Source organism: Myodes glareolus, chromosome 10 (assembly GCF_982192425.1).
Source record: "Myodes glareolus chromosome 10, mMyoGla1.1, whole genome shotgun sequence".
NCBI lineage: Eukaryota > Metazoa > Chordata > Mammalia > Rodentia > Cricetidae > Myodes > Myodes glareolus.
Genome location: NC_142035.1, coordinates 65,906,469 through 65,930,078, shown reverse-complemented (window position 1 = coordinate 65,930,078; position 23,610 = coordinate 65,906,469). Strand labels below are relative to the sequence as shown.

The 23,610-nt window shown below is 41.2% G+C and overlaps 1 protein-coding gene across 1 annotated transcript in view; it reads right to left on the bottom strand.

The window, feature by feature from the left end:
* The window catches only part of Ryr3 (ryanodine receptor 3), a 369,298-nt gene that overhangs the window by 214,668 nt on the left and 131,020 nt on the right, over window positions 1-23,610 (bottom strand). Inside the window, exons 20-21 of the mRNA XM_087910876.1 lie at window positions 19,449-19,641; window positions 5,571-5,787 (exon numbers count right to left, since the gene is read on the bottom strand). Of these exons, the coding sequence (XP_087767002.1) occupies window positions 5,571-5,787; window positions 19,449-19,641 (410 nt within the window). The remainder of the gene's footprint in view (window positions 1-5,570; window positions 5,788-19,448; window positions 19,642-23,610) is intronic.

Genomic DNA, 23,610 nt, shown 5'->3' with positions numbered 1-23,610 from the left:
CTGAACCCTCTCAGAACTCTCCAATACCCAAACCTGAATTTGATCCCATCTTCATCCCAGAGTGGAAGGAGAGAATCAACTCAAGAAAGCCATTCTCTGACCTTTACATGTGTCCTGTAGCACAGGAGTACACACACACACACACACACACACACACACACACACTTACACACTCCATGCCATTCAAGTACTTATCATTTAATACCCTCGCTCTTTTTTTTTGGTAAGCTGGTCACCTCTAGGGAGTGTCTCTACTTTCCTGGATTTTGTTCCCATTTCCCTACAGAGACCACATACAGGGCCCATTTTGTATTTTCCTGATTTCCTTTAATTTGTTGTCATTACTATTTCCACGTCTATAGCTTGACAGTGCCCAAGGAATGAGAGACCCAAATTAAGAGCAGACTCTCACTACTGGAAGATGGCTAGCCCTGGACCTACACTTGCTTGGCAGCTGTTAGCAGGCGCTAGGACCCAGCGACCCAGCTGTCCAGCTCAGGACAGCCAGTGTGCTTAGCTCTCTAACCCCAGCTCTGGTGTAATAACTAGGGTTTCTATTACTAAAAATCTACCATTAGAAAGAATCTCAGTTGTTGAGGTGGATAGATGGAGCTCACAGAGAAAATATGTTATAGAAAAATATATACGTTCAATACAATTCCCAAGGATTAGCAAAAGTTTCAAAAGATTTCAAACACCATCGTAGTGAAATTATGAAGAGGTCATTTAGGTAAGTGGCACAGTGTTTTTGATGAGGAACACAATAAAAGAGGTTATCAGCAGACAAGTCCTGGCTGCACATGGCTTTTGTTGGCCAACTAAATGCTGTCTGTACCAACTAAATGTCCCATCATTGATCATAGCCCTAAGATGGATTTTCAGGCTTCAGGAGCTGCAATGCTTCAGAGAAAGGGAAAAATACACTTGCTGGGGAAAAGAACCTCCACAAATAAGTGTGAATCATAATCTTAGTGGTTTCAACTGGTAACTTGGGGCAAAGGAGCATGGGCTTGACAATTGCCGCTTGGGAGTGTCAGGTTCTAGGGCAATGCATCCGATCTCCTAGCACTCAGTGAGGGGCTGGGGATATAAAGAGGAAAGAATCTGGTTGGGATAAGCATTAAATGATGGAGTCAATAATCTTAACCTACAAAGTATTTCTTAATGTGCCCCAGAGAGGACTCTTACTATCTTAAATTTAAGTTCTCTTTTGATGATAATTTCACAGAATGTTAGATTCTAAAAAATTACAAGGTATTCATGGTAATGAACCACATCTCTTCAAAGAGTTCACAGTAATAAAATACATCTCTTAAAAGAGAATTTTCTTATTGGCTAGAAGCATTGCCTTTTTTTACAGAGCCCTTAAAAATTCAGTTTTGGGTCTCGACATCAAAGCTTCAGGATTTGCATATACACCTCTTTCATTTCCAGATCTTTAATACTGCATTATATATTTTTCCGGGTGCTGTGATTAAAATACAAAGACAAAAAGTAACTTAAGGGGAGAGTGAGTTTATTTTGGCTTTCAGTTACAGACTATCATGGTGGGCAAGGGTGTAATCCATCACTACAGGAAAGAGCTGGAGGGGGTGACTGGTCGTGTGGCAGCCACAGTCAGGAAGGAGAGAGGGAGAGGGAGAGAGGGAGAGAGGAAGAGAGGGAGAGAGGGAAAGAGGGAGAGAAAGGGAGAGAGAGAGAGAGAGAGAGAGAGAGAGAGAGAGAGAGAGAGAGAGAGAGAGAGGATGCTTATGCTCAGTTGGCTTACCCCTTTATGCAGTCCAGGAAATGATACCACCCTCTTTAGAATGGTTTTTATCATCTCAACCTATTCAAGATAATCCGCCATGGCTAACAAAAAACAGATAGTCCCTCATCGGAGTGCCTGGAAGCTTGTCTTCTGGCTGGATGCTGGTAATGCCAAGGTAATAATCAATGCTCATTATTGCACCCATGTTTAGAGAACTCTTCTTATTGTTGAATTTTCCTCTCATTTGTCTGAACTGTGTTTTACCCAGCCTCTTCCAGGAAGTCTGGTCTTATTAATTTTGTGTCCCTGACAGGTCAGTAGGGGCAGCCAACCCAGAGGTTTGCTGGCCTCTGTCACCTGCACTGGCACAAACAGCTCTGTGCTCAGAAAGGCATTTCCCTTTCTGTCCCTACAGCTTCCTGTCTACGAAGGAGTACAGGCTATCAGAATATGTTACTGTGGAATAAGTGTAATTTTTAAGATGAAGATATCTGGGAAACAGCTGCTGCTGAACAGAATGTATTCTGTTTCCATATTCTTCTAAATGAAAACCTCTCCTGAATAATTCAATCATTTCTCCTAGGGAAGACTGACCATTAGCACCAGAGACACGTCAGTACCATACTCAGACAGACACTGTCAAAAAGAACAACAACCATGTCTCCCATCTTCTAAGGACCTGTTTATTGTTTCCTCAGGTCATTTCTTTTTCCCTTCCCCTTCATCCCTCTCTCCCTAGTAAGAGAGTCTATAATCTCCAGTCTGCCTTCTTCTCTGAGCTGATCTTCTTTCTCAACGCTTCACTAATTAAAATATACCTTTCTCTCTTGCTAAGCCCAAGTTTAATTTGTACATCCCCAGTTAGAGAACTCAGGAGGGTAAAGAGCAAGTTTTCTTTTTCTTTTCTTTTCTCTTTCTTTTCTTTTCTTTTCTTTTCTTTTCTTTTCTTTCTTTCTTTCTTTCTTTCTTTCTTTCTTTCTTTCTTTCTTCTCTCTCTCTCCTCTCTCTCCTCTCTCTCTCTCTCTCTCTCTCTCTCTCTCTCTCTCTCTCTCTCTCCCTCCCTCCCTCCCTCCTTCCCTCCCTCCCTTCCTTTCTAGTTGTTTGCATAGTGGTTTTTCTTTTTTTCAAAAGAAGAAAACAAACTATCTTTTTTTCATTTTACATACTAATATTAGTTCCCACTCTCTTCCCTCCTTCTATTCTCTCCACCTACCCCCCCCCCCCAATTCCCATTCACTCTTCAGAGAGGGTAAGGCACATTGCTTTGGAGGAAGGTCCAAGGCCCTCCTTATTATATCTAGGCTGAGCAAGGTATCCATCCAAAGAGAATAGGTTCCCCAAAAGCCAGTACAAGCAGTAAGAATAAATCCTGGTGCCACTGCCAGTGACCCCTCAGTCTGCCCCAGCCATGAAACTGTCACCTCCATTCAGAGGGACTAGTTTGGTCCTACGCTGTTTTCTTCCCTGTCCATCTGGAGTTGGTGAGCTCCCATTAGCTATTTATTATAAACTGTTTCAGTGTGTGTTTCCATCATGGTCTTGACTTCTTTGCTCATACTCTCACTCCTCCCACTCTTTAACTGGACTTTGGGAGCTCAGCCCAGTGCTCTGCTGTGGGTCTCTGCCTCTGTTTCCATCACTTGCTGGATGAAGGTTCTATGGTGATATTTAAGATATTTACCAGTCTGACTACAGGGCAAGGCCAGTTCTGGCACCCTCTCCTCTATTGATTAGGGTCTTAACTGGGGTCATCCTTATAAATTCCTGGGAATTTCTCTAGTGTCATGTTTCTTGCTAGACCCATAATGGCTCCCTCAAACAAATTGTCTCTCTTTGCTCTCATCTCTGTCTTTTCTCCATTTCGACTATCCCATTCCCTCAAGTTCTCTTCCTCTTTCCTTTCTCCCCTGGTCTTTTCCTTCCACCCTCCTTAATCCCTCTACCCCCATGCTCCCAATATTGTCAGGCAATCTTGTCTATTTCCCCTTTCCAGGTGGATCTATGTATGTTTTTCTTAGAGTTCACCTTGTTACTTAGCTTCTCTAGGATCATGAACTATAGGCTCAATATTCTTTGCTTAATAGCTAGTGTCCACTTATGAGTGAACACTTACCATGTTCATCTTTCTGAGTCTGGGTTACCTCACTCAGGAAGTTTTTTTTCTAGTTTCATCTATTGGCATGCAAATTTCAAAATGTCATTGCTTTCTGTTACATCTAGAACACACAGTAACCAGACTCTTGGATTCCTGGGACTTCCTAAAACTCACAAGCTCCTCAGTTTCCTAGCAAAGTCCTTCTCTGCATCTCAGACGTTGAGTTATGCTTTGGAAGGAGCAGAGAAATGCAGTTTTCCATTTTATAGGGAATTAAAATGACTGACTACAGGAAGGGAAAAACAGACTCATCATTCATGCATGAATAAGTTGAGTATGACGACGTATGGCTGCAATTCCAGAACATGGGAAGCTGAGGCTGGAGACTGCTAAGTGTTAAACCAGCCTTAGATGCATAGAGAGTATAAGATCAACCAGGGCACCTGAATGTAATAGGGTCATATGACTGTTATGGAAATGCATACTAGAAACATATGTGAAAGGACCAATTATTCATATATACTGGTAACTCTAAGTGCTTTAGAGGCAAGGTCTTATTCATTAACTTCTACAGCAGTTGTTCTCAACCTATGGGTCTCAACCCCTTTGGGGGTTTGAATAACCCTTTCACAGATGTTGCATATCAGATATCCTTCCTATTAGATATTTATATTACAATTGGCAACAGTAGCAAATTACAGTTATAAAGCAGCAATGATAATAATTTTATGGTGATTGGGGATCACCACTACATGAGGAACTGTATCAAAGGGTCACAGTATTAGGAAGTTTGAGAACCACTACTCTACAGCATCTAGAATAGTGATTTAAAAAGCTCTTGTGGCATTGAGAAGATGGATCTGTTGGTAAAGCCAAAACAAAGTACTCGAAATCGATCCCCAAATCTATTAAAAATGCCAGGGTTCCATATTCATTGGGTTCCTTGGTCAGCAAATCTAGCCTAATGGACGAGCTTCAGGTCAATGAGAGATTCTGACTCAAAGAAGGTAGATGACTTTCCTAAGGATGTCGTTCTTCTGGCCTCCATGCACGTGTACGTACACACAGACACACATACATGCACACATGTGCACACACACACGTGCATGTTTTTCACACCAAAGTACTCCTGCACATTCAAAAACACTCACAAGCACATGCACACGTTAACAGAGATGGCTCTGGTGGATGACGTCTCGGAAAGCTTCTGCAAGCTCTACCCTACCACAGGAATGTGGAAAGCACCCATTCACCAACCACTCCGGTAGGGTCCACGTCATCTCCACTCTATTTCCAACTTGCACTCTCCATGTTCTTCTCCGAACTGTCCATCCATGTGAGACCTGACATTGGTACCTGTCCCGACTCTATGTTTCTGCTCCCAGCCCTTATTCATCCCATTGCTGTTATACCAACTCCTCCTATGCTGCTATCCCGCTGCCCAGTGCCCCTTTCCGTTTAAGCTGTGTAAAGGTCCAGATGGAATCCCATCTGTTCTCACAGACTTTTATAAACATCCCACCCTAAAGGACATGCATACTGTTCATTCTGCATTTATTACATTTGACCTTTTAAAAAATAACTTGTTTCTTATATACTCAACTTGGATATGAATTCTCAAAGAATACTGGATATTTATCTGCACTCTTCAGTACAGTGCCTTATGTGGGGGCACACCCTCAATATGTTCACTGAGATTGCCTGTCATTGGCAATTTGGACTTACCTGACTGGTGTCTATGGGACAAGGGATGAAGGAGGCTTGGGAGAGGAACTGGGTGGTACCCAACAGATCCCTAACACCATCAGCATCACGTTTATATTCTTTGACAGGCTCCAATCTCATCTTCTCCTTTGGCAGTAAGGCTTCATAGCAAGGGGCATAGCCAGAGGGAGGCAGGAACTTAAATTCTCCATGCCGACCACCCATCAGGAAGCGTACTCTGTCATTTCAAGACAGCAGAAAAGAGAGGTCAAAAAACATCCTATTCAAATAAATGAATCTTAAAGGTTGTATCCACATTCAAAACCATACTGTTAGGAACTCAATGAATTTGGATTCAGCATAGCATATATCCTCATGTATGTCGACAATGACAGAGAGAACTGGGTGCTCAGGCACCTTTTTAAGGTGAACTTCAATGACATGCTCTTAAAAGATTTATTATTCATAAGTCACTTGGTGCTTATTCTTACTGAAGTAGGTAATTACAGTAGACATTACTTCAATATTGAGAAGATAGCAAGATTCTTCTCTATAAATATCATATTGAAACTTCACCATGGAAACGGGTATCTTTACTTGAAGTAAATTACTCATATGCTAGTTAAAGAAAATAAAATTATATAGATAAGATAGTAAATGTTGAATGCTCAAGCGAAATATGCAACAGTAGAGTTTTCAACACAGCAGAGGCTGCAGTTCCCAGAGTCATATGAGGGCAATTGTAGGTGGTAGCTGCAGGAGGGTAAAAGGGCAAGCAGTTGCTACCTGGGATGTCATTGCCTTCCTAAGGGGCACCATGTCTCTGTTGGCATTCAGGCTTGATGCCATGGTCCACTCAATTTCTAAAACACAACCTTGATCCACATACTTCAACCTCTCTCTCTCTCTCTCTCTCTCTCTCTCTCTCTCTCTCTCTCTCTCTCACACACACACACACACACACACACACTTGATCTAACAGAAATTCCTGACATTACCAATTCTAAATCCAAACTGGGCCTCTAGCTGTTGGTACCACCTTGGTCCAATCCATTCTCATTCCTTCCAAAGAAGGAGAAAGGACTCTTTGGGGCTCACAGTAATGGTAGACATTCAGTAGTTACCAACACACAAAAAGCATCTCAATAGTTTTATCAAGCATTCTGGATGAATTCCAGTTTCATGTAGAAACCAAATTACATGTAAATGTTAGGTTACAGTAAGTGCCAAAGTTTTCTGCGATGAAGAAAGGGTAAATGCCATTAGGCAGTGCCACTTCACAGTATCCTAGTCCAGTAGGAAATGTAGCTTTCACAAATCAACTTCAATTATATAAAATAAAGGAAATAGGCACAGTTTCTAACTAAAGCATGGTAAGATATATAGTCCTTGGAGGTGCAATGCTACTCTCACCAAGGAAAAATCAGTATAAACTCAGTGTTGGCATTTGATACTCACTCACTACTTCCCCTTTGCATCAAAGACCCATAGTTGAGCCTCCATCACTCATACCTGACATTGCACTGGGGATTCAGTTATAAGCAGCATTTTCAGTGCTCCTAGGGTAACAAAAGCAGGTTTTCGAGAAGATAAATAGGTTAATTAACAGTGAGGGGGCATGCCACGGGATAAAGCAGGGGTATGTGACATAACTCGGAGGAGGTGCCTTCAACAGATGGCATCAACAAAGGACTCTGTGGAGAAGCCAATGCACTGAAGATGTGGAGGAAGAGGGTCTCAGAAGAGAGACACGCAAAGGCCCCAGGTTGGAAAAGAATTTAGGTAGTGCTATGGGCGAGGACACTATCAACCTGAGGAAAGGGAGAAGAAGGATGAGGGACGGGGCTGCACGTAGCAGTGTGTATGCCCTGGCGAGGCGTTTGGCTTTACTCTAGATGGGAAACTGACCATGGGGTTTAAAGTGGGGGAAATACAGTATTCTTCCGGCACTCCTTTGTAGATAGGTCTGGAGACCAATTAGCAAGCTCTTGAAATCGTCGCAGGGAAAGGAGGGTAGTTTGGACCCAGGTGATCTAAATGGCCAGATGCCAGTTTTGTTTTGGCATCAGGACTGGTAGGAACTGCTGGTGTGTCAGGCGGAAGTGTGGAGGGGGTTGATGTAAGTGGAGGAAGGTTATGATTAAGCAAAGCTTTCACAACAGGACATTTTGCAGTAGGCATCACTTCCTTTAATTGGAGCATTCTGGGAGGGGAGCCATGTAAGAAAGTCTCTGTGTTGTCTGCATAATTGCAATTGTGGAAATATCCTAATTAGGAATCTGGAAAATAAAAATCCCTCCAAGTAAGAAATGTCAATTTTTCCCCTTTCCAATAAGAACACATTATTGAGATGGCCTTTTATAAAATGCTGTTTAAAATTAATTATAGAAATCATGCAGAGCCTCCCACTTCTCTATTTTAAAGCACTAAGCAACAATGGTATAGAATTAGAACCACAATTGCCCCTAGGAGTGTGCCTACCCAAAGTGTTATGCAATAGGGAATGATTTATGTGTATTAAGAATATGAGCAATGACGTTAAAATGGAATTGAGTCATTAGGCTGTAGTGTTTCTAATTTAGTGAACCTTCTGGAAATAATGACTAAACCACAAATTCATTTGATGAGAATTTCCCAGTTCAGTTGAATCTAACAGATTGTGCCATTGACATGCTGAATGTACAGGATAGAAAGGGATTTGTCTGAGTGAAGAAATAGTGAGGCAAGTTACCAGCTCCTTTCTTCCTACCGAGGATTCCTTCTATAAGTTCATTAGACTGAGAGCTCATGAGGCAAGAGTGTTGGTTACTTGCGACTGTATGGATTACAGGAACATATAAATGGTCTGCCATGTGGCTTTCTAGCAAGTTAGCTAGACTTAATTATTCATAAACACTCTTGCCAGTTAAGTTTAGCTCTGAAATTTTTCTTGTGTTTTAAAATACACTGGGTAGATAACAAATCAAGACTGGTAAGCTTCTGGGTAGTATTTAAAGAGAACAATGCTTTCTGGTTTTATGCTTCATTATTAAAACGAGAAAGATAATTTGGTTATAAACTGCATCTCCTGTAATGGACACAAGAATTGTAAAATGTGAAATTAACACAGGCAGAAAGGAGTGCTTATTGCTGACGGGGGCACTCCTCTTCAGACATCATATGTCGTGCTTCACTGGGCAGAAGACAAGGCTGTGTACTTCTTCTGAAGTCTGGCTGGATGCAGCCCCTGCCTCCCAGCAGGTGCGACTGCATAGGCATTGGCCCAAGGCTACTCTCCAGCTGTCTGCCCTCCTCTCACTGCCCAGGAACAACCTGACAGAGCCTGTGGAAAGGGATCCAACAAACAGCCTCCAATGCTGGAGGATGGCTTGTATCTGTCCCTGTGGATACAGACTGAGCTCAAAGAAATGACATGTGAAAACATGTTAAGTTTGAATAGAACAATCAGAAGGACAGAAAGTGTCCCAAACCTACTTTAACTATGGAATCTTTATTTATCGTTCTGGAAATACAGATCGAATCTGTATTTCCTTGTACATGCTAGGCAACTATTCTTGAATTGAGTTATGCCCCCAGATTGAAGTACAGTGTTGATGAGGGTTATCTAAGTTTTGAAAGAAGTTCAAAGGCAGACTTATGAATCCATAATTTAGAATCCCAGTATCTTTATGCTCTAGAGAGAAATGTTCGGTCAACTCTGCAGATTACAGCAAAAACAATCATGAAGATAGTGCTATCAGCCTCAGATCACATTTATCTACATATTGAGGAGGGAAAAGACCCTTTTAGAGAGAACTGCAGAGGACTGAGGAGTTTGTCCATCCATCTGAAGCTGCCTGATGGGAACTTCTCTAAAGCAGGTCAGCATCCCCTGGAGTTTGGTGGGGTAAAGAGCAATCAGTAAGAAATGGCTGTATAATCAAAGCCCAGCGCCACTGTCCTTGGCTTCTCAGTCAGCCTCCACCATCAGCCACATTCAGAGAGTCCAGCTCGATCACATGCTCCATCAGTCCCATTCTAACTGGCCTTGGTGCTCTCCCATTATATCTGTCCCTCTGTCTCAGTGTGCGAACACACCCCTCACAGTCCTGACTTCCTTGCTCATGTTCTCCCTCCTTCTATTCCTCATTAGGACCTTGGGAGCTCAGTCCAGTGCTCCAGTGTGGGTCTCTGTCTCCATCTCCATCCATCACCAGAAGAAGGTTCTATGGTAATATGCAAGATATTCATCAGTGTGGCTATTGGAGAAGGCCGCGAGTTTTGTGGAAGCCTTGTCTGTTTGGATGCTCACCTTCCTGGACCTGGGGGGAACGGGGAGGACCTTGGATTTCCCATACGGTAGGGAACCCTGACTGCTCTTTGGCCTGGAGGATTAGGGGGAGGAGGAATGGAGAGAGGGGAGGGGAGGGAAGTGGGAGGAGGTGGAAATTTTTTCCCCCAATTAAATGTTTATTTATTTATTTATTTTTGTTTATTCAAGTATCCGAAAACACTCTTTCCACTTCCTCAGCTCCTCCCAATACCCTCCCGCTCCCCCCACTCCCTTTCCTCCTTCCTTACCATTCCCAAGAGCAGTCAGGGTTTCCTGTCCTGTGGGGAATCCAAGTTCCTCCCCCCTCCCTCCGGGTCCAGGAAGGTGAGCATCCAAACAGGCCAGGATCCCAAAAAGCCAGCCCATGCAGACGAAACAAGACCCAGTGCCATTGTCAATGGCTTCTCAGTCTTCATTTGGACGTCGGGGGCTCAGTCAGCCCCCATGTCAGCCACATTCAGAGAATCCGATTTGATCAAATACTCGTTCAGTCCCAGTCCAGCTGGCCTTGGTGAGCTCTCATTCGATCAGCCCCCTTGTATCAGTGGGTGAACGCACCCTTTGTGGTCCTGACTTCTCAAAAACACTAATGATAGCCTATGCTGGAGAGGATGTGGAGTGAGGGGAACATTCATCCATTGTTGGTGGGAATGCAATCTTGTATAGCCGCTGTGGAAATCAGTGTGGCGGTTTCTCAGGAAACTGGGAGTCAACCTCCCTCAGGACCCAGCAATTCCACTCTTGGGAATATACCCAAGAGATGCCCTATCATACTACAAAAGTATTTGTTCAACTATATTCATAGCTGCACTACTTGTAATAGCCAGAACCTGGAAACAAGCTAGGTGCCCCTCAATAGAAGAATGGTTAAAAAGGTATGGAACATATACACATTAGAGTTTTACTCAGTGGTAAAAAACAATGACATTTTGAATTTTGCATGCAAATGGATGGAAATAGAAAACGCTTTACTGAGTGAGGTAACCCAGACCCAAAAAGAGGAATATGGTATGTACTCACTCATAAGTGGATTCTAGCCATAGTTAAAGGTCTGTGAGTCTATAATTTGTGATCCTAGAGAAGCTAAATAAGAAGGTGAACCTGAAGAAAATCATATAGTTATCCTCCTGGATATTAGAACTAGGCAAGATTGCCAGGCAAACTCGGGTGCATGGGGGGTGGGGGGTGGAAGTAGGGGAAGATGGTTAGGGAGAGGGGAGTGGGGGAGGATTGGGGATGGCTTGGGGGAATGGGAGGGGGGAGGGAGGAAGGATAGTTCTGGGAGCAGGGAAGTTTATATCTCAACTAAGGGAGCCATTTTAGGGTTTGCAAGAGACTTGATTCTGGAGGGGTTCCCAGGCCCAAGGAGAGGTCCCCAGATTGTTCCCTGGGCAGCAGAGGAGAGGGTGCCTGAACTGGCCTTGGCCCATAACCATACTGACGAATATTTTGCATGTCACCACAGAACCTTCATATGGCGATGGATGGAGATAGAGACAGAGACACATATTGGAATACTGGACTTAACTCCCTAGGTCCAAATGAGAAGCAGAGGGAGGGAGATCGTGAGCAAGGAAAGCAAAATCAGAGGGGGCCTTCATACGACGATGGATGGAGATAGAGATGGAGACCCACATTGGAGCACTGGAAATTTTTAATAAAAAATAAATAAATTAGAAAAAAGAAATGGCTGTATAGTAGATATGTGGCCTTTTGATCAGAGTGATGTCAGAGTCTAGTCCCTGGAAGGATAAATACAGGTTTCACAGAAGAGCATGCCATCATTCTTCTCTCAAGGACATTCTGCCCAGAAAGGTGAATGGCAGAGCAGAGGTCAGAAGCCCACGGCTGGGGAAGGTGGGTTGGGAGTGGGACGAAATGCAGGAAGACACGGGGTATGGCTATGCCAAAGATCATGGAGGAAGGGTCTAGTATTCAGCTCACTGAAAAGAGTCTACAAATGAACCTCACTGGTGAGAGAGGTAACAATTATAATGAATGTCACCCAATGGTACAGGGCTACATGACCACTGTACCAATTCTATAGCTCATGGCAATTCCTAAATAGATGTCTCTGAGACCTAGAGAGTTCTGAACCAAAAGCTGGCTGACTGGGTAGGAGCAGCTCCTTGAGAGGCTAGCCTGGACTCTCGCTGGCTTACTGGGTAGGGGCAGCTTCCTGAGAGGCTAGACTGGATTCTCTTTGGTTTACTGGGTAGGGGCAGCTCCCTGAGAGAGCAGCCTAGACTCTCGCTGGCTGACTGGGTAGGGGCAGCTCCCTGAGAGAGCAGCCTGGACTCTCACTGCAGGATTAAACTGGTTGAGCTTTTGACTCTTCACTGCTACAACTCTATTTTATAATCAAAAGGTTGAAGGTTTTAAATCATGGACCTCAGTATTTTTATTCCTGACAGAAACAATAAAAAGCTTATAGTACCCACCCAAGAACTCATTCAGGGTCAGAAGTCCAGAGCTTGGATTTCCAGGTGTAGAAATTGAAATTTCATGTACCTGTCTGTTTTTCTCAATAAATTCCTTATTGGACACTTAATCTTGACCTTAATAAAAAAAACTCTGCCTCATTCACAAGTGAGAACATAAAATTGAAAAGTAAATTTTTTTTTCTTCAGGCGCTTTCCCCCTGCCCTCCAGTTTCCATCAAATCTCTCAGCTTCTACCAACCGTAAAGCTGAGAATTCAAGAATAGTGTTCATTAGAATGAGTTGTTCTTTATCCTCAGATTTCTCCCTACAGATTTTAAAACTGTTTTCAAAGGAATTTAGACTGCTCTGACATCCTAAGTCACTCCAGTAAGAATAGCTAATAAAATAAAATAAACAACAACAACAACAAGAATTTCTGGTGAGGATGTGGGGAAAGGTGAACCCTTATTCACTGCTGGTGGGACTGTAAACTTGTGTAGCCACAATGGAGGAAGTGTGGTGATTTCTCAAAGCACTCAAAATTGAACCATATGACCCAGCTATTTCACTCTTGGATATATATATCCAAGAAATCAACTAATTCAGAAATGCTTGAACTTCTGCATTTATTTTTACACTACTCACAAATAACCAGGAAATTGTTGGTTGAAAAAAATGTAGTATGTGTATATACACACACAATTTTCTTTATGCAGCCATAAAGGAAAGAATGAGGTCATGACTTTCCAAGAAAGTAAATGCAAGTAGAAACCATTATGTTAAGTGAAATAAGCCAGACACAGAAGAAAAATATTGAATGCTTTGTCTTACATATGGAGCATAGATTTAAAATTATGTATGTGCATATATATGTATATGTCTATATCTACCTATTCTCTATCTATCTATCTATCTATCTATCTATCTATCTATCTATCTATCTATTTATCATCTACAATTTTGTCAACCTAATCTCTTCCACTAAAGCACTTGTGCCATCTTCCGAGGTTCTTCCGAGAATTCCAATATTATGAAGATTTTTTTCTTCCTAAGGAGTTTACAAAGATAAAGATTTCTTTATCAGAGATAAGCAAATGTTTCAGTCATAGCCTCCTGGAAATAAAAATATTGGAAAGTGTCAGGGGAAGTTTTATTTCCTTGTCAAATTTTGGGGCAAAGGAAAATAACACCTTAAAAGCCCTGGTAGCATTTACAATTTCATCTTGGAGACTTTCGCCTGTTAATTTGCAGAGCAATGTGTATTTCTCCTGTCATGTTTGAAAGACTGATCCATGAATAAAAACACTGTAAAAATGAAGACAGAGATATGCCATGCTAGAACACGGTGCCTAGTTTTCCCTTCGTCACGCTACACTGTTATCATCCACAGCTGCCTAGCAAGCATGGAGGCACTCTAATCTTCCCAGATGTCTCAATCTTGCAGTCATTATTTAATCCCTCTGAAAGAGCTGGGGTAGTGGTCCAAAGGTTAAGAGGGGATTGTTAGCAAGCTTTTGATGACCTGAGACTAATTCATATATCAGGATTCATAATTGCATCTTTAGTCTGTAATGCTACGAGGGGAGAACAATCTGAGTTACAGACCGTCTCACATTCATATTTCTTGTTGGCTTGCATGTGATGAAGTCCAGGGCAATCCAGCCAACACTCATCTTGTTCTCTGCAGCAGTAAATTTATCTCAGCAATAGTTTCCACAGCATTGACCACAGCAAGCTGGAAATAGCTAAGCTGTCGGTTACCTGAATCTTAGCCAAGTCTGGTGGAGACCAGCGGAAACAGACATCAGCTACAGACACCAACTGGTTTTGTAATTTTTATTATTAATTAGAAAAGGCTAATGTAACAGTTACATAAGATGATTAAATAAATCTACACAGGAATGTCTAGCTGTAAAATATATTTTAGTAGAGTAAATAACCCAACATTTTTTTTAGAACAAAAGACCACCCAAGTTCACTATCTACTCTGGCCTTTTGTATAATGCCATCTTGTTGATTCATGCCCTGGCGCTATTTACAGGGGAGGGGCAAGCTTTACAAAAGCTTCTTGGCATCAAAATAATTGGAAATTTTGGATGGGCTCCAAGGTACACATGCTCACTTTCCATTCTGTATTGAGTAGTGTTGTCACTACCACATTATGGCACTAGTAACACTACCCACAAACAGGCCACAGCGAGAAGGGAGCTAGAGCAGTTTATTCATAACAGTTAGGGAAGGGAGCATGTATTGATTTGTGAATTTTGTCAGTGATTATTCGTGCAGCCTTTGACTTCCCGAAGGGTAAATCTAATTGAAAAAGATTTTCGCTCTTTGTGCACTTTGCTCTTCCACGATTGCTGGCAGGGACATCCTAATCAGGTGTAATTAATGGCATTATTTACAATGATACAAATAATAATTAAAAAATTCAAGAGTATGACCTCATTAAAGATCACTGAGTGGAAAGTAATGGGATTATAGAAGAGAAATCTAATTTTAAAACTACACACAAATTAAAAATGGATATGGGAAACAATTCCGAAGCCTCCTGTGTTGGGAAATGGGACTCTCTTCCTGGGCGGGCACACTACCTTCCTTCTCTCCTGGAGAACTGCCACTGATGCAAGCACATGTTTTATAGTATGGTGTGAAGTGGTAATTTATTAAAAAGTATATGCTAAGCATGCTAATTTTCAGTATGATATTTTAATTAGCCTAGAGTTAATATCCTGGCCTCTCTTTGCATAACTGGACTAACTTAGTACAAGAAGTGGCATGTTTTAGCACCAAACTATACTTCATAAGTTGATGTAAAAGTGGCAGTTTATTGAAGCCATTCACTCAATAACTGAAAAGAACTAGCTGACTGCTTGCCAGTATAAGACCAGCACTAACCTGGAGCAAAGATGCCATCTGATGATGCATTTCAGAAACATGTATGTGGGAATAGGGCTTCTACCTCTCTGTGTTCATACCTTATCAAGAGACCCAGAGACAGAAATTGCCCAGTGCTGACTGTGTTCTTAGGGACAAGGTCAGGTGACATCGAGACACCCAAACTGCTCCTCAGTTTGCCCTCTGTGCAGTTGCTATGAGTAAAAGTCCCCAGATCTAAGCCAGACTCTTGAAGCCAGCACATCTAAACTCTTCCAATTTGTTAAATTCTGTCACTGAGCAGATAAGTGTTCATCCTGTAACTTTACTTCTTTGTTAACTGTGTGCTATGTGATCTGCTGAAAGAGAGATGAGATGCTAGAAATGTCTCTAAGTACGGATGGCATTCAGTAACCTATGTCTTTATCTGTTCTGAAGTTCCTGGTCAAGAGAGGATTCCAAAGCAAGGTCCACCCAAACCAAATACAAATCACAGACATGGAAACCCTATCTCATTACTTTGAAGGAGTCTGAATGCGTGAAATAATGACTAAGAATCACCAAACTAGGAGATGGCTCAGTGAGTGAAGTGTGAGTGAGCAAGCCTGGTGATCCGAGTTCAGATCTCAGCATCCGCTAAAGGCTGTTGTAGAAGCACAAGCATCTTTAATCCCAGCATTTTCCAGCTGGGAGATAGAACAGGAAGATGGAGGAATTAGTAAAGGCTTGCAGGCTAGCTAACCTGAAGCAGTCAGCAGAAAAAAACAAAAGAGAACCTGTCTCAAACAAGGTGAAAGGTGAGGACTGATATAACACCTGAGGTTGTCCTCTGGCCTGGCCTCTGTACACTGTGGCATGTATGTGCTCACATTCACATTCACATACACACAAACACACAGGTCATACAAGCAAACACACATACAAAGAATTATTATGCAGTTTGCAAAAGTAGATGTAATACAAAATACTTAGAAAAAATAAGTGTAGCAGATAGGAGGAGACAGTCTCTTTGAAAATTTGAATTTACACATGGGATGTCTATCTATATCACAACCCCTCATACTCCAAATGCTCAAGGATCACGGTGGGAGGGGCTCTGGGAAGATTAGAAGAGCCAAAGGTGATGGGTGACTTCAGTGAGACAGGGCTGCTTGTGTAGGGTGCTGCTATCGCAACACAGAGGCTGTGACTCGATGAATAATACCTGAGCAAGACGGGGGAGTGGGGGCAAGTCCCGTTTCTAGCTGAAGAGGATTGACAACTGATGGCTGCTGGGAAAGAGGGTGCATGTCTTCTTCAAGAACGTGGCTCCTGGAAGGCTCCCCATGCTCTAGTAATGGCTCTACACTCATGCACATATAAGCAGTACTAAATGGACTCAGAAATTTTAAAAACATAACACATACAACTAGGAAGGATAGTGGAGGAAGAGCATGGCAGGAGCTGGAGGGAAGGGAATAGGGTTTTATTTCATCAAAACACATCATACACTTAAATGAAACTTTCAAACAATTAAATATTTTAACAAAAATATGTGTATTAAGTGTTAAATTAAATATTAATAAATCCATAATATTTTATAAAGATCTAAATAGTTTTCACAAATGAGATCCTAGGAAGTAAGTGTTCCTTCTCTCTGAAAATAATCTAAAGCCAGTGAGTGGTACTGGTCAAAAAAGAACAGAAAGGGGAAATTGTTGAGGATGGACTGCGGCCAAAAGCCACTTAGACAGATGTGGTTCTAGGCACTGACCATTCAGGGTCACCTGTTTCTCCAGACAAGGTTCTGGGACAGTGTGATGACCCTGGTGTGGCTGTGCTGCATCAGTGTCTCTGCTCCCAGGGAATGGAGCTGGGAAGATGTGCACTGTGACTTACCTCGGTTCCTCTGGACTGCTAGAGGGACTTTGCTCTACTCCGTTCTTATCTCCCTTTGAAAATAAATGAACTTGTCTGGCTTTGCTGACCACATCATGAAGTGCAGAGGCCTATGCCAGTGGTTATGTTCTGAAAGTCCTGCCCTGGGGCTGTGCGGTGCCTACTTTTCACTCCTCGCTAGGCTCCCATTGTCATCCCTGCTCCATGACTGTTCGATGGCATCCACGGATACAAGCGTGATTGTAACTGTAACTCCTAGGTCCTGCTCAGTCAATTCTGAGCTCTTTCAAATACAGAGCTCGAGAATGGAATGGCTGAGATGGTTTGGGGAAAGAGGCCTTGTGGGTGTTGACTTACAGACATTCACATGTGTAAGGAGACTAAGAGAGCTAAAACAGCCTTCATCTGGTACGCAGAGTGGGGCGGGAGAGTACAGCAGTAAGCAGTGGGTATAGGAAATGCATGCATAGACATGTCCAAGTTAATGCTAACTCTGCAGAAAACATAATACATTATCTTTGAGTGATACTATTTTGGGTTCTTATGATTTTGATTTACATTAAATTAAAAGGGGGACATAGGATAAAAATTAACCATAAAAGAACCATAAAAGGTAAATTATAAGTTGAAAAAATTATTAAAGCTATAGAAAACAGATTAAAGTCTTAAATATAACTTGATTAACAATAAAATTTTCCAAAATTATTATCAGAAAGGCTAAGAACATGAGACCAGCAAAAATACTGGGTGGAGAACAAAACAATAAAATTAGTGTGGATTCAATCAGTTGGGCATTCTCATATGCTGCTTTATTTTTTGAATGTACTTATGTGCTCCTATGTGTGTGCTGTCCACATACTTATGTGTATACAAGTAAGTGGAGGCCAGGGGGCAATCTCACATGCTTTTCCTTAGGCATCATTGCCTCTTTTTGAGACAGGGTCTCTCATTGGCCTTGGATTTGCTGAGTATACAGGGCTGGCTGGTTCAGTGATCCTCAGGGATCTGTTCATCTTCCTCTCTCAGCACCAGTCTTACAATTCATAGAATCTCTTAGCTTAGTTTTCTATGTGTTCTTGGGACTGAATGGAAGTATTTTTGTGCATAACTTAACAATCTTCCCAGTTCCTCAAATAATGTCACTTTAAGTGATATCACATGCTCAGATATTTTATCTGGAATCTCTAATGATGTCATTTGAGCTTTAGAATTCACAAACACTCAAAAAAGGAATAGATTTTGTGTAGCATACACACATGTCAAACAGAACCACCAGTCAGAGGAGAAGCAATATCCAATATTCAGACATACTAATGTCTCTTACATTAAACATACCAACAGCCATAGGAATTATGTTGCCAAAGATGGAAAACCAGGTGAATTTCTATTGATGACAGCTTTGCTACAACTTGAGTTCAGGTTAGATTTAACGCAAAATGTATACTGAACAAATTTGTGGGTTTCAAAGAAACATAGACTTTGCAATTATTGATAAGAAGTTTATAACAGTTCGTGAATGTTTTAAAAAAATCAACTTGCCAATATCATGATAAATTTTGGATCTTAAAATATAATACATTTTCATTTTTTTCTGAAATGAAGGAAATAGCAATGCAGAACAAGAGTTATATGCAGGTATGTCTGTAGTAATGCTATCTGTAACAATAAAAGTAGAATTGGCATGAAAACATAACAGTAAAGTAATGGTTATATTATGAAGAAGTGAAATAAAGAGAGATTATGTGACCATAAAAATAATTTTGAGGGTACCTAATGATTCAGAAAAAGACTCATTACTTATTTCTGAGTGAAAAATTATACTTCACATTTGCAGTGACTGCAATTTAGAAAGTATATGCACATTTGTAGCAAAAAAAGATGAATATAACAAAATATCCACAATGATTATAGCTAAGAATTAGAATTGAAGGTGAGCTGAATGGTAGAGGTGGACACCCTTAATCCCAGCATTCAGGAGGCAGAGGCAGATGGATCTCTGAGTTTGAGGTCAGCCTGGTCCATTGTGAGTTCCAAGACAGATAGGACTACACAGAGAAACCCTGTCTAGAAAAACCAAAAAAGTGACTTTTACTGCAATATTTGTATTTTTTTCAAGGTTTTCATAATGAACATGTATTGTTCTTATAACTATTAATTTTGTCCCTAGGATTTCTCAAACATTTTATCTGAGTATATAAAATAGCTCCTGTAGGAGGAATCTATGTAGTAAGTAGGTGAAGGGATGAGTCTGGTTGCCTCTTGCCCTTTAGCCATCACTTTCTTGGAATAAATTTGGCTTTTGAGAAGAAACCCTAAAAGAAATTATTGGTTCCTCCGCTCACAAGGGTGATGGTGAAGTCTTAAAGTGGGGTCATAGCTATTTTCCAGGAAATTACAGCCATCACTTACTTGACACCAGCTGAAAAGCTCATCACAGGGAAGAAGAGTCCATCTGTGTTGAAATTCTCAAACATTCCCTGCACAGGTTGCCCGTTGATTCGGAAAGAAATGCTGGGTACTCCAAGGTCAAGGCAGCAGCTTACCACATCATCTGACTTCAGCAGATGCTGGTTGATGGAGGCCACAGCTCTGGGTATCCGGCCTGGTGAGTAGAGAATAGGAATAAAACTGTGGGGCCCTGGAGGCATGCATCTGGTAGACAGACATAGAATATTCCACTGGAGATGGGGTAACCTAACAAGCATGCAGTATAAGAAGGGTTCAGGAAATGCTACCGTAGTGGGAATGCAAGTCCTTACTGCATGAGATAAGAGAGAGGAAACAATCTGCAAAGCTGATGAGTGGATAGACACCATGTTTGACACGAACCGAGTCTCAGAGAAGCTCTCAAGCTACTAAGAATAAGAACAATGAGACAGAGTCTTCTGGGCATGTGCTCAGACTACCCTGGGGCTGGAAGTAATGGACAGATGACCTTTACTAAGTGGAAGTTGTAGATGTTGGTGTATAGATATCTAGTCACAGGCAATAGAAGGTCTTTTCTCTTCTGCTTTCTCAGAAAGATATGGACACTGTTTGAAAAGCCAGGAGGCTGAATCCCCTCTAGCCAGGAAACCACACAATAAGGTCTGGCTGCTTGAAAAAGCTTTATTCATATGAGGAGGCAAACACATTGTCATTTATATCTGCATTAGTGCTTACAACGTGTTTTTCTTCCTCATAAAATGATTGAACATATCTGACCTAAAATAGTGAGAAAATAACTTCTTTTTCTGTGTTATTATCATCCTGATCACCATCTTCTCTCGGGTTTCTGTTTCTACTGGGAACAGAAGAGCAGACAGGGAGAAGTTTGAAATTAATATAGGGTTTCAGGAATAAGATAAAGACATCTTGTTTCTTAATTGTACAATTACTGTGTGTTCAATATAAACATTAACCATTATGTAGAAAAGTAAGAAAAAGAAAAATGTAACTCCACAATGCAGTGAACGAGTGACTTTGGAATGCTTGGCCCTTAACAGGACATCGTATCAAGACCCTGCAAGGTTCAAGGAACATCAGAAAGAGAGTCTTAAAGGAGATAGGAGGCATAGGTTGCATAGGAGGGCTGTGAAATGGAGTCCTCGCGACAGAACAAGGCTGATCATTCATGATCTTATGGCAGTTGTGGATGTCTATGCATGACTTAAGTGGGATTGAACCTCTCATCATTTCCTCATGTGTAGGGGGTAGTAATGAAGTCCCACTTCTCACTGAGGGATAAGGGGCAGTTAAGGGGTACTAGAAGTGGGGATATAATTTTCCTTAGAAGTATAAACAATGACAGGTTGCCAATGTTCCAGTAAATAACCCCCATGCATGCTCATGTGAACAACTCTAATTAAACTCAGTACGCCCACAAAAGGATCCAAGTAGGAGGGCACTTATTGGGAAGAAGGAAGCTTCCAGCAAAAGAGAGAGGAGTATCAGAGGAATGTGTGAGAGGATAGTAGAGGCATGAAAATGACCAAAATTCTATTTTAAAAAACCCATGAAATTGTCAAAATAATCTAAAAAATTCTTCCATTAAAACACACTAATTCTCATGTGCACACACATTATACACACAGAGTATATCAAAACAAAGATGGATAAATCTTTTTGGACTTTTTTCTTATAAATCATATTATACTTATGACATAACACACATATTTATATATAAAGCTAGATTTTAATGACTTCAGAACACATCATAAAAGGTAACTTAAAATAAATCTACTCTTGATGGATATGTGATATGGGATTCCCCTCTGTATGCTGTGAATACCATTGGTTAATAAAGAAACTGTCTTGAGCCTATGATAGGATAGAATAAAGCTAGGCAGGGAAAACTAAACTGAATGCTGGAAGAAAGGAGGTGGAGTCAGGGAGAAGTCATGTAGCCCTGCCAGGGACAGACACTAGAACTTTTCCTGGTAAGCCACAGCCTCATGGCAATACACAGATTAATAGAAATGGGTTAAATTAATATGTAAGAGTTAGCCAATAAGAAGCTAGAGCTAATGGGTCAAGCAGTGATTTAATTAATATAGTTTCTATGTGTTTATTTTGGGGCTGAGCTGCAGGGTGGCCGGGAAACAAACAAGTGGCTTTCTTCCTACAGATATGTGTTATTTTTTTAAAAAAAACTTGTAATACATATTTGATAATGTTTCTAATCTCAATTTAGAACCATTCAAGGTTTTCGATGGCTACTGCTATTTTAGCAATAGATTAGAAACTAAATGGTTGATTTAAAAAAAATTCATCATACTTTTAATTTAAAATAAATACACCCTCTAACTGATTTAGGTGAATGAAAAAGCCATATCGAAGACCCTTCTACATCACAAATAATAAGGAAGTTCTCTTTGTGGCAGAATCCTTCTCTAGGACTGAAAATCAAAAGCAGAAGACCCATTTTGTGTCCTTACGAAGTTCACAGTCTCTGGGCAGGGAGTGGCTATTTGAATAAAAATGACAACAAAAGGATAAGTATTGGAAAGAAGGTCCTGAAGAGGAAGACGCCAAGTCTGCCTGTCTGTCGGCAAACAGGGGAGACACAGAGACCTGAAGAGTGAGCAGAATCCTCGATAAATGGGAAAGAAAGAGCCAAAGCTAAGGAGGGAGCTGGGGAACATGGGGGTAATGAAGCCGACAGAACACAGAGCATGGGTATCTGCACTGCAGAGGCCATAGTGCAGAATGCCACCAGTGGGGATCTCCAATTCATAGGGGGAGGCTTTGGACTCTGTTTTTATAACTTCAACAATTTACTGACTCCCGATAACTGTTATGGGACACATATAGTCAAAATTATTTAAATGTGAAATAAAACTGAGCACATGTGAAGTGCAGGTAGTGTTGATAGCTTTCCAGTTGAAAAAGACTGATCCCCTTAGTTCACTGTGGAGTCCAGTTCAGGTCCTATGATTTCCTCTCTTTTTTGATCAAGTCTGCTTTGAAAGGAAATGATGATGCTAAACCCAGAAACTCATCAGTGACCACTGGGAACCACAGACCCACCTGCCCATAGAGGACTGATCACCAGAGCCATGGCCCCACCTGAATCTGGAGGAGCGACTACCTGAGCTTCTGCCCTGCCTGCTCCTGGAGGAGGGATCAGCAGAGCCACAGTCACCAACTGCACCAACTGGAGGACGAGGGACCCCCTGAAGGACAGGCTTCACCTGTACCAATTGGAGGAAGAGAAGATGGGTAGACAGCAGTGCAAGAATACATCCAGCAACATGAAGAGCAATATGGCACTACCAGAAACTACTGGATCTACAACAGTCACACCTGAACATTTAAAACACAGATGAAGCAGAAGAAAATGAACTTAAAATAACTTTATAAAGATTATTGAGGCCCTTCAAGAGGAAATAAAACATTCTCTTAAAGAAGTGGAGAAAAAAAATGAACAAAAAAACCAGAAGAAATCAACAAATCCCTTAAAGAAAACAAAGAAAAAGTAATCAAGAAGGTGAAGAAAACAATTCAATACTTGAAAATTGAAATAGAGGCAATAAGAAAAACACAAACTAAGAGAATTCTGGAAATGGAAAATTTGGGCAAACAATCAGGAATCACAAATACAAGCATAAACAACAGAATATAAGAGATGGAAGAGAGAATCTCAGACACTGAAGATATGATAGAGGAAATATATTTATCAGCAAAGAAAATATTAAATCCAAGAAAGCTTAACAGAAAATATTAATAGGAAGCATAGGACATCATGAAAAGACCAAACCTAATAATAATCAGGATAGAAGAAGGCGAAGAATTCAACCCAAAGGCACAGAAAATATTTTCAACAAAATCATAGAGGAAAACTTTCCCAACCTAAAGAAAGGCATACCTATGAAAATATAAGAAGCTTACAGAACACTAAATAGACTGGATCAAAAAAAAAACAGTTCCCTCACCACAAAAAATTTTAACATTAAACATCCAGAATAAAGAAAGATAATTAAGGGCTACAAAGGAAAAAGACCAAGTAACATATAAAGGCACACCTATCGTAATTACTCCTGACTTCTCAACGGAAACAATGAAAGCCAGAAGATCTTGGTCAAGTGTTATA